At 33.3% G+C, this 17452-nt stretch overlaps 1 protein-coding gene across 3 annotated transcripts in view; it reads left to right on the top strand.

Annotated features, from left to right (window-relative positions):
* Window positions 1-9317: 9317 nt before the first annotated feature.
* Window positions 9318-17452, top strand: part of LOC143251863 (ras-related protein Rab-4B-like) — a 31191-nt gene continuing 23056 nt past the window's right edge. Inside the window, exons 1-4 of one of the 3 annotated variants that reach the window (XM_076503158.1) lie at window positions 9318-9545; window positions 12334-12414; window positions 12798-12912; window positions 14997-15059. In XM_076503158.1, coding sequence (XP_076359273.1) covers window positions 9530-9545; window positions 12334-12414; window positions 12798-12912; window positions 14997-15059 — 275 coding nt within the window. In that variant the 5' untranslated portion in view covers window positions 9318-9529. The remainder of the gene's footprint in view (window positions 9546-12333; window positions 12415-12797; window positions 12913-14996; window positions 15060-17452) is intronic. The other 2 variants (XM_076503160.1, XM_076503161.1) reach the window with 2 other exon arrangements.

The following is a 17452-nucleotide window of genomic DNA, read 5'->3' as shown; positions in this document are numbered from 1 at the left end:
TACACAACTGACTATTAGACGCACGAACACTTTCTGCCCCTATGTTTGGTTATTTGTTTATAAACAGTTTATTTGTTGTTCAATTTACATAAAACTTTATGTAGATGTGTGTGTAGTATGATATTTATAATATATTTTACTTTCATTATCCAAATCGTGATACTTTTTTAAGTTATGAGGAAAAAACTACTCGCGACGCTGGGGTACGAACACTTTCTGTCGTAACTGTAAACATCTTCTTTGCAGCATCCCAGTAAAACTGATAACTTTTTCTGGAATTTGTCAAACTGTCTTACTTTTGGATATTTGCATCCCTCACGCTAATTCTAAGCAGGGGCGTAGATCCTGGGGGTATACATCCCCCATTCATTTTAGGTGGGGGTATGGTGCATACAATCATCCCCCCTACAGTTTGGTCTGTTGAATTGTTTTATTGCATCACAGGCCTACAAATTGTGTTTGTTCTTGTGATTCTCGTGTTCTCACCAATCGAATCACATAATTAGGCCTAGATGTAGGCTTTTTCAGTAGCCGAAATGTACATCTTTAATATAGGCGTGCTTCTAAGCTTTTCGATCTAAGCGATAGTTCGTAAGTATCAGTCGGTAGGCCTAAGTATACATGCAAGGCTTGCAAGCACTATCACAGAATCTACCTACGTCTTGTACGTAGTGTAAGATTAAGTGAAATTTTCATCACAACAGATTGAACAGAGCATGAAATTCGAAAATATTACTCCTAAGCGTAAACTCCTGTGATCTAGATCTGGCAGGCCATTTGTAGCTTGTAGCTGCATCAATCTTATGTGTATATTGTGCGGTTTTCCTACGCCATTTGTTCTTATGCATGTCTAGCCGGTTTTATTGTCGAACGCCTTACTCTCCTTAGCTGCCGAAGCCGCTGACCATAGTTTACGTTTAGTGTACAGTTAACGACAGGTTCGGGCCGCTCGGATCCAGATGCGCCCTACATCACCCTCCTCTGCTCCCTTTAGTCTGAGCCTCGATTTTACAACAGGGCTCATTAGAACTGTGTTTGTGGCCCTCATTAATCCATGAAATTTCAGATTATCACCGCCCTCTAATAAAGTGCTGGTGCTTTATGGTAAAAGAACAATATTTTCTCTTATCATGGATAGTAAAAATATTGCATTTTCTTGTATAATTAGAACACAAAAGGAGCGATTTCAACAGCCTGAAGCCTCCACTCAAATTGTATTGTTAGTTTTTGTTTAGGTGTTTTTATTTAATAGATGTGCTTTTTGACATTATATCACAACGTGTTTGCCTTGTGATGAGCTTTAACAGGAATATAATATATTTGTGATTGTTTAAGTATTTTTTCCAGAAACATGCAATTACTTGTATTGTAACTAGCACACATTATTGTCCCAGCGATGCCCAGGCGATCAGTCGGCTCGGTATTCACTGTGAGGATCGCGCCTTCGACTTAAATACATTGTACAGTTCAGTCCTATTTTTATTCTGTTCTATCTTCGTTCGTTGTACGTTAGAGTTTTTCAATAAAGACTGTATTTTAGCCTTTTGAGTTATCTGGGAAACAGATTCCAATTATGACAAACAAGCATCTGAAACTTTCCAATATTAGACAGTTCTACAAGCCAGTTACTAGTACTACAAGTGACAATGTAGATAATCCAACAATCTCAAGCAAAGGAATAGAAACTTGCCATACAGAGGAAATACCATGTTCATCAGAGGACGAGTCTTAAAATGCTTATGAAAATATTGCACATCATGAACCACCAGATAATTGTGAAACAAGTTTGTGCAGTAATGAAAAATATGACACTCCACAGATACAGTATGGAAAGCCACATCATCCAGACGCACAACTAATACCACGACAGAAAGCAAAATCTCAAAATATCAACCTCCAGGGCAAGTGGTTTGATGAGTTCCCATGTCTGCGCTTCGACAATCAGACTCAAAAGACATATGCTTTCATTGTGCCAAGGCGGAAAATAGAGGTCTTTTACAGGGAAATTGAGAGGTCAGTGGAGTATACATTCATATCCACCGGTTTTGCAACTGGAAAAAGGCAAAACAGAAATTCAACGAACACCAATCCTCCTCTCAGCACAGATTCGCTATATCTCCAGAAGGTTCACTTGATGTAACTCCAGTGACTGTCCAGCTACATGATGGAAAAAGGCAGCAGCAGGAAGAATGTAAAAGAAGTCCAGCCAAAATATTCAGAAGGTTACGTTTCTTACTGCGTCAAGGTTTAACATTACGTGGATATACTGATACGGAAGGGAACTTCCTGCAGTTAATGAAGCTCCTGGAAGAGGAAGATTCTGAGTTGACGGCCTACTTGTCAAATAAAACCACATTCACATTACCCCAGGCTCAGAATGAAATAATGGAGATGTTCAGCCATCAAATACTGAGGAGCATAGTACACGAAGTGCAGCAAAGTAAAATCTTTGCATTAATGGTTGATGACACTCAAGATGTTACAGGTGCCGAACAGGAAGCAATATGTGTACGAAACGTAGGTGAGAACCTTGACGTCCATGAGACATTTATTGGTTTGTACAGTGTTTCCAATCCAACTGGTGAAATAATATCCTCGACTATACTTGATGTACTGACCAGACTCAATTTAACACTATCAGGATTAAGAGCACAAACTTATGATGGAGCCGCTAACATGAGTAATGCGTACAGTGGATACCAGGCAAAAATAAAAGAGAAGCAACAGTCACCTTTGTTTTTTTCACTGCAGAGCACACAAGGCTAATTTAATAATGCAACATGCAGTTGAAGCTTGTAAATGTGTTCGATATTATATCTCGTGGGTACATGAACTTGGTGTCTTGCTTCAGAGGTAGAGCAAATATAAGCAATCTTTGAAAATATTGTATCGTCAGACAGCCACAATGGTCCAGATAAACACATCTGCCCACTATGTCCAACACACTGGTTGTGCCACCTATCTGCCATTACATGTGCTAATGATCACTACAGTGACATTGTTGATTCTTTGTCTGAATTAGCAAATGAAAAATCAGATGTAGCAGTGAAAGCACCATGTCTGCTGGACAGATTAGACAAAGGAAAAACAGTTTTATGATTGTTGGTGGCTCAGCATCCATAAGCTGCATTAGAGGAACTAAACCGTGCATTCCAAGCACTATCAGCAACAGTATCTGGCATGATTGAAGCATCTGCAATGACAGTTGTGCAGTTTCGGGTTTTGCGAACAGAAGAAAATTACAACAAGATATTTGATGAAGCTGAGAAAAAGGTAACTTTCCTGGATCTGGTACCTATTGAACTACCACGCATTAGAAGACCCCTCAGAAGGATCACAGGTGATGGCTAAGCACACCATTCTGCAACAGCTAGAGATTACTACAGAAGCCAATATTTTGAATTTGTGGACTCAGTCATAGAACATCTGATTATTAGATTCAATGCAGACAACAATGACTTGAGGCAATATTTGGCACTTGAAAACATGATCACATCTGGCAAGATTGACAACTCGGTCATAAACTTATATCCAGAAATCTCTGTACAACGGCTCGAGTTTCAGTTGCCCATGTTCAAAGGAACAACAAAAGCAGTATCTCTGAAAGGTGCGAAGGATGCTTACTGTAAAATGCATGAAACAAGCCAGCAGATGTTTAGTGAAGTGTTTCTTCTCACGAAAATTTTGCTTGTATGTACAGTATCCAGCTGTGAATGTGAATGCAGCTTTTCTGCATTAAGACGGTTGAAGACGTGGTTAAGGTCAACTATGTCTCAGTGCCGCCTCAACCATGTGGCAGTTTGTCACATATAGAAGAGCTTATGAAATAATTCATAAACAGATCATCACAAAGGAGGTCTACGTTTGGAAACATGTAGACTAGAGGACTAAATAAATCTTACTTCAATGAAAAGTATGAATAATTATGTGCTACATTGTGTTGATGTGTAATTTTCAAGAGTTCGCAAAGACATTTTAATTATTTTTATCAAACAACATGAACAGTTTTTCAGTAGATATAAACTTATCAAGGGTAATTACTAATTTTATTAATATTTGAAAACTTAATTCATGCAATGAAAGTTATTAGTAATCTTGTCAAGTATAATGGCCATTTTTTATACTGTGCAGTGTGCAGGAATAAATTCATGTGGCAGTTAATTTATGACACATATGTCTTTATTCTATTAACATTTTGAAAACTGTTCACAACACCTCACTTATACAAACTTACATGGAAACCTTGAAGTATCGTGGCAACAAGCTTACTCTGTGACTGCATGTTTAAAGCTTTCAGGTTCACGTAATCAGAGATTATCAACTTGCAAATTAAACAGTCCACATAAGTGGTTGCAAAAATCATCCCCCCATCGGGTGTAAAAAATCTACGCCCCTGATCCTAAAGACTTCTTCGTTTGAAATGAGGTATTGGAAGTGTTTATTCCAAGTTGGAAGCTCGAGCTCAGGTTATTCATCAGTAGCCATCCCTTAATTTCCTAATTTTCTTAGTCCATGGAGTCTCAACAGGTTTTTCGTCAAGTTTTCCCTTTTCCTTATTATTTTAGTACTTTCCAACGTCTTCCTTAACGGGTTAGCACATCCATAGGAAGATGCAGTTATGTCCCCCCCCTTTGGCTTGTATTTTATTTTTCACCAGTGTTCCCCTGCAATTTCTGATTTCGCCCTGTAAATGTTTGCAGTTTCAAGACTTTTTTTTAATCTTCAGCTTACATCTAGATTACACTCAAAATCCTATTTGCGATTTCCAAAATTTCAACTTCAACGTTGTCGCGATTCGCATAAGTTAAGTGACATCAATAAAGTGGCGTGTCATAATGCTCACTTAAGCAGTATAAAGGAAAGTTTGAATATTATAAAAATAAATAGAAATTATAAGCAAATACGAATTTTAGGACTTGCACCCCAGTTTTTTCTTGGATACACTAGTGCTATCTCTCCTTGTACTTTATTGGTATTTTCTGCCAACAGTACGTCCTCCGCCCCTTCCATCAGGTCTACTTTCTTGGTATTTTCTGCCAACAGTACGTCGTTCCATCAGGTCGTTCAATTCTTTTAATCTCTCCTTTTTATCTGGATTTTCGAAGGCAGTTTATACATTTCTGCCATTAGTGGCTATAGGGCAGCTTTGTCAGTTATCTTCTATCTCTTTTTCTGGCTATTCTCATTTCCCTGGTTCTTACAAACCTCTTCCAGGTCTTTCACTTCAGTTGTCATTCTCATTGTGGCCATCTTCTGGACTAGATACTGTTTCGTTGTCTAATCTCTCGTGTATTCCCCATTTAAACCTTTGGCTACCTATTCCCTGTATAATATTTTTCTTACTTGCATGGGATGTTGTTCATAAGTTTGCCTTATACAACTTACAGATAAGTTAAATTTAATCCTGGATCACTTCATCATTCCCGAGATTTGGTTTTCTCTCTCTCTTCTATTTCATCCTTGTCCAGTCTCTTCCACCCAAAATATCATCTTTGTCCTGTCTGAACTTTGACATTATTTTTCTCGTACTACTTCATCATATGGCGATCGACATCATTTTTTTATGGTGCAGTTTTTTTCTTACATCTATTTTCATTTTGAGTGGTTAGGTTAAATGAATCATGTAACTTAATTATTCTTCCACGAAAGAGGAAACATTTCAACTTTTTCATGTCATTTCCTATCAAGTGTGTAAACTCATGGATTCTTGTCTCTTACTGTCAATGGCCTCTGGATAAGATTTTCCAGGTAGGAATGTAGACGATCCCTAACACATTTGCGTCTCATTACCTATACTCTTTTGCAATGTCATCTGCCTTCAGGGTTCGCCCACTTATAGGGGCTATTCTCCAAACTTTCTATAGACGTAAGTGAACATTCCAACAGAAGTAAGTTGACTTGCTGGATAGTTCAGGATTTCTTTAAAATAATACCATTATGTCACCGAGAAAGAAGCCACTAATAGGTTCTCTTTACCATCTATCTGATACTGAAAATAGCTCTTGTGATATGCCAGCAAGTTATGGTAAAGGAAAAATAATAGATATTAGAATAGATAAAACACTAAATTATAAGTTCAGTGCATCTACTTATCTTTTTTATTTTGCATTAAGATTGTTGAGAGGACTTCAAAACTATGTAGACGTTTTGGATGATGTAGAAATGATGTGTGATTTAAAAATTACCACATTTCTAAATTTCAAGTAATGTCTTGAATTTTCTGTTGTAAATATATAAGTGACTTAGTTAGCCATTTAATGAATATGCTACGTTGTTATTGGTTAATTACTGAGATAACATGTGCATTAGTCAGGCAGTTTGAGTTTGTGAGCTAGTTAGGAGAAGACGTTGTTTTAACAAGTAAGTAACTGTTTAGTTTCACTTGTGGGTTGGGCTTATCGTTTGGAGAAGTAGCACACTTTTTTGTTAAGTAGACTTTGCATTCTTTTTTGAATTAAAGAATGAAATGAATGCACTTATATGCTGATTTTAGCAAATGTGAACGTAATTATTTAATAAATGATGGATAACTCTGGATAACAATATTATTTTGTTACCCTTACTGTCACAAGCTGTAAGAAACTAAAATTACAAAATCTAGCAATAATATTTTATTGTGGAAAGAATGGTTAGGCATAGGGATAAAAACGTTAACAAACAAGTAAAAAATTAATTGTTTTCACATATACGTGATATATATGAAAATGGCACAAAAAACAAGTCTAGGAAATAAAGCATATCTGATTTGTGTTGAGGTTTGGTTTAGTAATATAAACAGGTTATAGTACCTGAAAGATTGATTAACATGTCACACTATAAACCTGAAGGTCTATAGTTTACGTGATGTTGTATATTTTGTTTGGTCATAGGCACATGTTACCTGATTATAGTGCCCTAGCTTAAAAACAACAACATGAAATTCAGTTATACCTATAACGAAGTAATGCTAAATCTTTGAATAACCGAGATGTGGTGTTGAATTGAGTAATAGGACTGGATATCTTCTTTGGTTAACTCTTCCTCATTCAAACTAAACTGACTAATTGTAAATTTCTTTAACATGCAAGAGCTCTTTCATTTACCCACTGCTACCGGTGCTGTCTACACGAATGATAAGTTTCGTAACAACATACAAAATGCCATATCCTTCAGGCATCATCTCATTAGTCACTGAACGATATTGCTGTAAACTTTATACAATGTGTCATACTGTGCAATAACCTTTATGGGTGTAAAAGATGTGCAGTACCCACTTCTAGAATACGATATTATTTAATAGAGAATAACAAGAGTAGACAGAACAAAATCGTTTTAAAGGTTTTCTTGAGGATGTCTTATCTGAAACCTGTACATATACAGAATAAATAGTAAATCCAGAATAAGTGCTTAATAATATCAAGAGATAGAAACATTGTGTATTTATGTACCACAAACCTATTTCAGAATTCTAGCAAAAGGTGAGACGTAAGAAATATTAAGCAAATAGCGACAGCAGTGTGAACGAACATACCAATTTTGGAAACTGACAGAAATTATGAAAAATAGTATCAAGTAGATATGTGGTAGGAGAACATGAGATTAAAGGACGGAATGCTGAATGCCTTAGAACTGATTTTTTAAAAAAGGTAATTTCTTGCAGAGATATACAAAATAGCTATAAGAAAACTAACTATTGTGAGATAGATTTTGTAGAATGCGAATGGCAGTATTCAAAGTATGACACTGAATAAATTGGAGATAACTTTTGAAGTAACATAAAAATTCTACACTAGGCCCAGGTGATGAACGTATTCGTAAGGTAAAACTCTGTAGAAGAGAAAGCAGGGCTAGTTGAAATAATTAGGAAATAACTCACATTAATTGAAATAATTGTCAAGAATGGAAAGGAATATGCAGAAGCAGGTTAGAAACTGTTCAAGAATAGTGTTTTCCAATACATCTTCATATTTTATCTCTTATTTGTTCGATTCTTATTCAATACAAACTAGATCAATTTGATCGACCACGTAATTACAATAAAAAACAAAAAATCTAAATTAACACTTTTCTTTCTAGAATTACTTCAAATTGTAGCAGGAATCAATATTTCTATACACAAAATAATTCAAAGCTTCTTAACCATATATAACTGTTTATAATTATTTTTTATTATTTTGTTACCTTTTGGACCGTGATTTTTAAAATTCCCGCCATATGAAGTGTTAAAATATACATACAAAATGTTACATTAAGTTACATAAAGCTCGTGCTACTCGAAATAAAGTCGAACTAACTTCGTTAGGTCTAAGAGTAACATTGAATTGTCGTAAAATCAGTTTAATTTTACATTTTTGTCTGATAAGAAGAAACGTATAATGATATTAATTTATATTTTTGTTTTAAAAAAGACAAAATGATGGCGTGAATAAAATTCATAAGTTCTTAATCTAACTAGCTGTTATTGATGTTATTATTACTTATGATTTGCGTCTAAACATTTGTTGTATTAATTAAGCAGTCCAATACATAAGAAATCAAACATTTAATACAAATTTGTTAATGTGCTTTTTATATTTATTAGCACTTACAGCACGAACAATAAATAATCGAAAAGTTTAAAAATATACATATCCGATGAACAGGCAGAATACGGATAATTTCCTTACATATCACACGTGAAAGTGACAGAAGTAAAAATTGTTTGAAATTGACGTTTTTATTGGAGCCCCTCACTTAATGGTATAATGGTATGTTTGCAAATTTTCAACGCTAGAAATCGAGTTGGGCAGAAACTCGTGGTGAGAAAATCACAGATGGTCCATTGGGTGGCTTTGTGATTAACTTCAAACAAATAAATAATACGTTTTTACTAGAACAATCGGGAGGAAATTGTGAAAAGGAAGGAGCTTTTTCTAAACTCCTTCAACTTGTGAAATCAACAATAACAAAAATTTTGCTTTTCCCTCATCCAGTTTAATGCAATTGTTATTAGAAACAATGCTCATCATATATGCCATTATTGAATAGTCTAATCGAAAGCTGAAAAAAAGGTTCTCACTCTACAAATAAATCTATTTTGCTTTAAAATAAGATGTAAAACTATGTAAGATTTAACGCTGGTGTATTATAATTAACATGTGGGAATGATAACTTAAAAAAGAAGTTTCAGAGCTCAAGTTAAATTAATTAATATGAAGTATGTAAAGTCAGATATTGTAACAATAAAATATCCATTAATTGCTAAATATTATTGCTCACTACTGGCCTGGTTTGTTTTATTATTATTCAAATATTTCACATAAATAATATATAATATATGTATTAAGAACTATGCTTTCGCTAGAGGGAAAGGTTGATAATAATTTTACATATGATTTCTAGGCTGGGTCAAGAGAATTTTGCAAAATAAGTGTATTATATGTGAAAGTCAATGTTAGTGTTAACATAAGTGAATTTAACTGTAAATATCAGTTAAGTTTTATAAAGATTTCTTCTTATTTGTTTTTCTGTATTAACTAATTTTTGTTAGTAATTGCTTTTTGCTTGTCCAATGTCGGAATCTTACGGTAAGGTGTCAGCTTTGACATATCATTAACCCTAGTTTCGTAATGTGTGATTTATAGCATAAATGCTATGAACTAATACAGGAAAATTAACACAGTCGAAATTGCAGATTAGATTTTAAATGATGGGTCATGATGAATTTTAGTAAAGTCAGTTTGATTTTACTTTCTTACGCAACAAAAATAAATATATAATGATATTAACTTGTGTTTGTTGTTTTAAACATAAAGGTGAATAAAATTCATGAGTTGTTAATCTAACTAGTTATTACATTACTAATGTTTTTTTACTTTCATTTATCAAACTGCTTTTTTCATGATGACTGCTTCATCAACACAAATGTTTAAACGCAAATCATAAAATAATAATATGTATTTCATATTTCAAAGTTGTCATTCTAGAGTACAGTTATCATTTCCTGTCATTGCAGCAATACTCGGTTGTGATTTACAATTAGAGGTTTTAAAAACTTAAGCCATGTTTATGTAGTCCCACTGGTAATTAGTAGTTAGATATTGTGTTAATTGTTGTATTTCTCTAGAAAAGGCAGCTAACATTCTATCAGATACATAAGAAATGATATGAAACAGAGGCTTGTGTTAAATAACTATGTGGCAAGCTGTCCTGTAGGATCTTTATTATGTGCTAGAATCCATGTCGAGACTTATGGCCACTGTGTGCCATAACATTTCATTTTGCAATGGTATTTAATACAAATGTCATAACTGTAAGTATGCACTCGTGTAACATAAACCTAATTGATGGCTTTTAGGTGTCAAAAAAACTCAAACATTCCCATTAACCTACTGAAAAAACACACACAAGTCTTTCTGGAAGATCAAAACACAAAAATAAAAATCTGATTAGAAAAATACAATTGACAGAATATTCAATGTGATAAGTGGCATCAGTGTAAAAATAATCTGTTCAGTGGGATATGTGTGTGTTTGTGAATATATGACAACATGAAAACTGTATTTAGTTTCAATACTATTGTTCATTAGACAATATGTTTCAGGGAAATTACTAAATATGTGAGTAGCAAAGGTACCAAACTGATACATAAATGCAGTTAGTTATAGATTATTTTAATTCTGTTGTATATATATATATATTACATATTTATGGCTCATTAATTTGAAACGTTTATTTTAATGTGTGATTGTTGTTTTGTAAAGATTCTATACATAGTTGTAAAAATGTATTGTTTTATTCTTAATGGAACTTCTACTTTTAATAGTATAGGCATAGTACTCACTATAGCAATGATACTCTATTTTAATAGTATAGGCCTAGTACTCACTATAGCAATTATACTCTATTTTAATAGTATAGGCCTAGTACTCACTATACCAATGATACATTATTTTAATAGTATAGGCCTAGAACTCACTATAGCAATGATACATTATTTTAATAGTATAGGCCTAGTACTCACTATAGCAATGATACATTATTTTAATAGTATAGGCCTAGTACTCACTATAGCAATGATACATTATTTTAATAGTATAGGCCTAGTACTCACTATAGCAATGATACATTATTTTAATAGTATAGGCCTAGTACTCACTATAGCAATGATACATTATTTTAATAGTATAGGTCTAGTACTCACTATACCAATGATACATTATTTTAATAGTATAGGCCTAGAACTCACTATAGCAATGATACATTATTTTAATAGTATAGGCCTAGTACTCACTATAGCAATGATACATTATTTTAATAGTATAGGCCTAGTACTCACTATAGAAATGATACTTTATTTTAATAGTATAGGTCTAGTACTCACTATACCAATGACACATTATTTTAATAGTATAGGTCTAGAACTCACTATAGCAATGATACATTATTTTAATAGTATAGGCCTAGTACTCACTATAGCAATGATACATTGTTTTAATAGTATAGGCCTAGAACTCACTATAGCAATGATACATTATTTTAATAGTATAGGCCTAGTACTCACTATTTGCAATGATACATTATTTTAATAGTATAGGCCTAGTACTCACTATTTGCAATGATACATTATTTTAATAGTATAGGCCTAGTACTCACTGTAGCAATGATACTTTATTTTAATAGTATAGGCCTAGTACTCACTATAGCAATGATACATTATTTTAATAGTATAGGCCTAGTACTCACTATACCAATGTTACTTTATTTTAATAGTATAGGCCTAGTACTCACTATAGCAATGATACTTTATTTCCCTTGACAACTTTAATAAAGTTAGTAATTCAAGTAGAAAAGCACCTTTTATTAAGAGTGACAAAAAATATGGTTTAAACTATTTCATCAATTACCATTGTGGTATTTTCAGCAGGTACTGCACATACTCCTATGATGTGAGCAACATGGAGGTATTTAAGTCACTCCTGTATTTGCTCAGTTACTCTTGAGAAATATAAACAATTAAACCTACTTTTTATTTTTCTAGAAAATCATAATTTTCTCTTCTATTCCAGTAAAAGTGCTGTTCTCCAATACTTCCAAATTGTTACTCAGTCTACAAGTCAATCAGTCGTTTAGAAAATATCAAAATCATGAAATATGTCATCTCATTCCATTATCTTAAGAATATAACACAAGGAAATTGGATGCCCTTATCTTATTAGTTCCTTGGATAATTTGAAACAGTTTAAGACTTGGTGATTTATTTATTAAACTTTATTTACTGTTGTTAGGAATATTATGTTTGAAAGTAAAACATTAATTGCATATTTTTATGAACTTATTGTAACTTGGAAGGAAACTGAAATATTTGTCTGTTAGATTTCCTTTTCAAATTTCTGGTTATTGGAAGTGCAGGCACTGGAAAGTCTTGTTTACTTCACCATTTTATTGAAAATAAATGTAAGTTGTGTATTTAATTTATTTTCGAATAATGTAGTGTAATTCCATTTTTTTTTTAAGAATTTGCTCTCATAATTGTATTTTTTGCTAGATAATCAGAAATAAAGCATCTTTTTTTACCTGATGTTATAACTTGGGAAAAATAAAATGAAAAACATTGCTTTTAAAGCTTTGGTGTTATGTATATTTTTATAACTAACTGTAGGTGTATATAATACATTAATATTGTTATGTTCCTAGTGCCTGTGTGAATTATTGTGAATAAATTGTACAAGTAATGCTGAATGAAAATTGATTATTTAGAAATTGTAATGATATTTAAATCCATGTAGATTGTAAGTGGTAGATACTTTTAGGCATGATGAAGTCGTGTTTTTCTTTAGTTAAAGCTGATTCAAGTCACACAATTGGTGTTGAGTTTGGGTCAAGAGTGGTGAATGTTGGAGGTCGGTCAGTAAAGCTACAGATATGGGACACTGCAGGTCAAGAGCGCTTCAGGTCAGGTGCATTTTGTAATTCTTGAGAAAGATAAAAGTAATAGACCCTTTGTCTGTCGAGGTCTCTTCCATTTATCCAAACTAGTGAAAGCAAATAAACCAAAACTAGATTTCATCTTTAATATCTACACACTTATACAAGTAATGCTGAAACAATTTAGAGTAACGCATGCATAATACCATAAAGTAAGCCACTGTACAATCATTTAACTCGAAGTACTGTCTTTCCAAAGAAACATTCCATATTTGACTTCCAAAGCTTAAACTGTTTCTCCATTTTGTATTTCCATTCTATAAATTATTGTCACATTATTCAAGTTGCTAAGAGCTTGAAACATGCTATTCAGTACACCATATTATATTCTTTCCTCCAAAGAAAGTAAGGAAATCAGAGTTTTGCAGCTGGTTATTTTGGTTGTTTTTTTCCTCAAACCAGTTGTAATTTTAATAAATTACCCCTACCTTCTTTGCTTTGTGTTGTTATTTTTCAGGTATAGTAGTTTATTTAAAGCTTTAATATAATTGCACTTGATTTCTTTGAACATTTTTTCATGAAAATTACAAGCCCATTTAAAGACTAAGATTGTATCAGTAATCAGTATTTTGTTTTTTTCCACCTACTGCAATATTCCTTCATACTTTTCATGTATCAACTACCACTAATCTAATCCTTTCTACATTTTTATAACTTACACTTCCTGGTCAGTCTCTAAAGATACCTTATCCAAAGAGGGCACTGGTGATTATGTTCTTCCATGAATTTCTTCTTATTGAGGCACAAAAAAGTTCTAATGTTGCTACCTTTATCAGTTTAGACAGACTTGTGATGGTAGTCAGTCTCTCCTTCATTTAGTCTTTCCAGTTACAGTCACACTTTCAATTTCTTCTTTCCTTGTAACGTGTCTTAGAATCTCTCTTTCTCTGGTATTAGTCAACATGTTCCTTCTGTAACACCCTTATTTCAGGTGTGACATGTCCAACATACCTTCTGAATGTGCCTTAAGAACTAGAATCTAATCATTTTAATTATCTTTTCCATACTTAACAGTATTTTCCAACATGCTGATGCATATGTTAGGACTGATATAATACAATAATCCATAACTCTCCATGTTGTCCCCATGGAAATCTTACTATTTATAAATAACTTTTACCACTTCTATTCTCTGCTTTAATGACCACATTTACCATTTGATGTTGTCCAGCTACCAGGTAGTCAAACTTATTGTCCTACCTTATCTGTTTCTCCTTGGGTCACTCTGAAATAAATGCTCTTCACTTAGCATCACCATAATTTTGGAAATAGTGCAGTTAAAGTTATCCAAGTTATTGATGTAAGTAGTAAATCATTAATGTCCCAGATGTGAGTAGTAAATCATAAATGTCCCAGGATCGACTTCTGAGAAACTTTATTTACATTTTCCCAGTCTTAAAATAATTTGCCACCAACATTTTTGCCAATTTTTTATCTACGTCTGAAATTTTACAAAACTTCCGTGAATGGGTATTTGTGTATTATTGTGCATTTTTTGCATTATACAAGTATGTTTAATATATCTTATATTTAAGGTTTAATTTGCTAATGCATAAAGTTAGTAGTTGTTTACTAAGCCTGATGAGTTTGGTCACTACAAATACAGATGTTTTATGAAGACTTTTTCTAATAATTGTAGAAGCAACAGAGCACATCACTGTTACATGTAAACGTTCTTCTTACAACAGGCAACTTCAACAGAGTATTAATAACAACATGGTGGTTGATTCAACAATAATTCATGATATTGTTATAAGAAATTAAGAAAAGGTCAAATCTCGTGTATAATGTTTCACCCACAGAATAAGTGCTTAAGAATGTCAACTGAGTTTTGGGGACAAATCACGTCTATTTGGTCAGCTTTGTATCATGTACAGTTCTTTATGAGTGAAAGAACTTCTTTCAATTCTTTCTGCTGTTTATGTAAAAATTATTTTAAAGTTTTTCTTGAAGACAAAATGTTTAAAAATTATTTGAGTTTAATAAAAGTGCTTAATATTTAATATATGAAGATATTATATCTACTGTTTTTAAGTAAACATATATTGCAGGTCTGTCACCAGAAGCTATTACAGAGGGGCTGCTGGTGCCTTATTAGTGTATGACATCACCAGGTAACAACTAAGGTTTACTTATTCATTTGAAACTGTTTATTGTTCACCAGTAGTCTATTGATTAATTAAGTTCCAGGTTATTTAATCTAATATTTACCTTCAGACAACAAAAAAAGCTGTTCATATATAAACAATATCTTAAAATGTAATTTCTGGCAACTTAAAGTAACATATTAGAATAATAGTCCTCTTGGTATTGACATGTGCTACCTCTTGGTGCTGACATGTGCTACTTTTTGATAACTTTTATAAAGTTTGTAAAACAGTGATGTGAGTGAACCTTTTTAAACTTCTTTATAGTATCCAAAAAATTAAATTCGGAGAAGACACGGATGGATCGCATCACTTTATATGCAAGGGGTGGGTGAGTGTAGATAGTACCATGTATTGTAAGAAGACATTTATTTGGGGAATGAACCTGCCTTCTTTTAGAGCCCTCTTTCTGACAGTCATTTTTGTATGTAATGGTTTTGCATATAATTTTCATCATGTGCTTATGACATCTAGGGATCCTGTATTGTCATCTTGTTTGGTTTTAATATCTGTCCCCAGTATTCAAATTTTGAGATTGTTACTAGATGTGATGTCTCTTCCTAGTTAAGATGACTGGACTATCATTTTTGATTATTTCATTCAGTCGTTTCTTGTGCTAGAAATGTTTGGTGGGTATTACATGTTGTGGAATCAGTATAACATTGCAGTCATTGACATGCCCTATATGACCATGAGATTCATTCAGAACTGTATGTACCTTAAACTCTCACATGAACAGTCTAGCCAGGTCATGTAATGGTTTTAGTTACTGTGAATACTCAACACTGCATTTACATCTTAAAAATTTTGCATATTCAAATATGAAGTGCCAGAACCAGTAAAATGTTTTATACACAGAGAATGAATTTATCCCCTAGTCAGTATTTCAGATGATTTATAGGCCAAAACATTATATATTATATTTCTTGTTACATTGCATTGTTGTGGATGTTTTAACATATTGTGTACAATAGGTAAGAAACTTTACATGTGTTATGGATTTAGTAATGAGTCAATCTCAAGTTAGAAAACCTGAGTGCTGTTTACATTCCCTGTGTATTGGTTGGTTGTATTCTGTTATTATTTTTTTATTTAACTTTTATTTGTATAATTAAACTTTGGGTTACAATGAACTGCTTATTTGAACAGTTCCAATCATATTGATTTAGATAGAAGAATCAGGTGTTACATCACAAGCTACAACTTGAAGACAAACAGCAAAGTGGAATATGTTGGGACATAGCTAGCATTAGGGTGTTACTTCACAAGCTACAACTTGAAGACAAACAGCAAAGTGGAATATGTTGAGACATAGCTAGCATTAGGGTATTACTTCACAAGCTACAACTTGAAGACAAACAGCAAAGTGGAATATGTTGGGACATAGCTAGCATTAGGGTATTACTTCACAAGCTACAACTTGAAGACAAACAGCAAAGTGGAATATGTTGGGACATAGGTAGCATAAGGGTATTACTTCACAAGCTACAACTTGAAGACAAACAGCAAAGTGGAATATGTTGGGACATAGCTAGCATTAGTGTATTACTTCACAAGCTACAACTTGAAGACAAACAGCAAAGTGGAATATGTTGGGACATAGCTAGCATTAGGGTATTACTCACAAGCTACAACTTGAAGACAAACAGCAAAGTGGAATATGTTGGGACATAGCTAGCATTAGGGTATTACTCACAAGCTACAACTTGAAGACAAACAGCAAAGTGGAATATGTTGGGACATAGCTAGCATTAGGGTATTACTCACAAGCTACAACTTGAAGACAAACAGCAAAGTGGAATATGTTGGGACATAGCTAGCATTAGGGTATTACTCACAAGCTACAACTTGAAGACAAACATCAAAGTGGAATATGTTGGGACATAGCTAGCATTAGGGTATTACTCACAAGCTACAACTTGAAGACAAACAGCAAAGTGGAATATGTTGGGACATAGCTAGCATTAGGGTATTACTCACAAGCTACAACTTGAAGACAAACAGCAAAGTGGAATATGTTGGGACATAGCTAGCATTAGGGTATTACTCACAAGCTACAACTTGAAGACAAACAGCAAAGTGGAATATGTTGGGACATAGCTAGCATTAGGGTATTACTCACAAGCTACAACTTGAAGACAAACATCAAAGTGGAATATGTTGGGACATAGCTAGCATTAGGGTATTACTTCACAAGCTACAACTTGAAGACAAACATCAAAGTGGATTATGTTGGGACATAGTTAGCATTAGGTGTATTAATTCACAAGCTACAACTTGAAGACAAACAGGAAAGTGGAATATATTGGGACATAGCTAGCATTAGGGTTTAATTTACAAGCTACAACTTGAAGACAAAC

Source organism: Tachypleus tridentatus, chromosome 6 (genome assembly GCF_004210375.1).
Source record: "Tachypleus tridentatus isolate NWPU-2018 chromosome 6, ASM421037v1, whole genome shotgun sequence".
Taxonomy (NCBI): Eukaryota; Metazoa; Arthropoda; class Merostomata; order Xiphosura; family Limulidae; genus Tachypleus; species Tachypleus tridentatus.
This window is presented reverse-complemented; position numbering and strand designations above follow the sequence as displayed.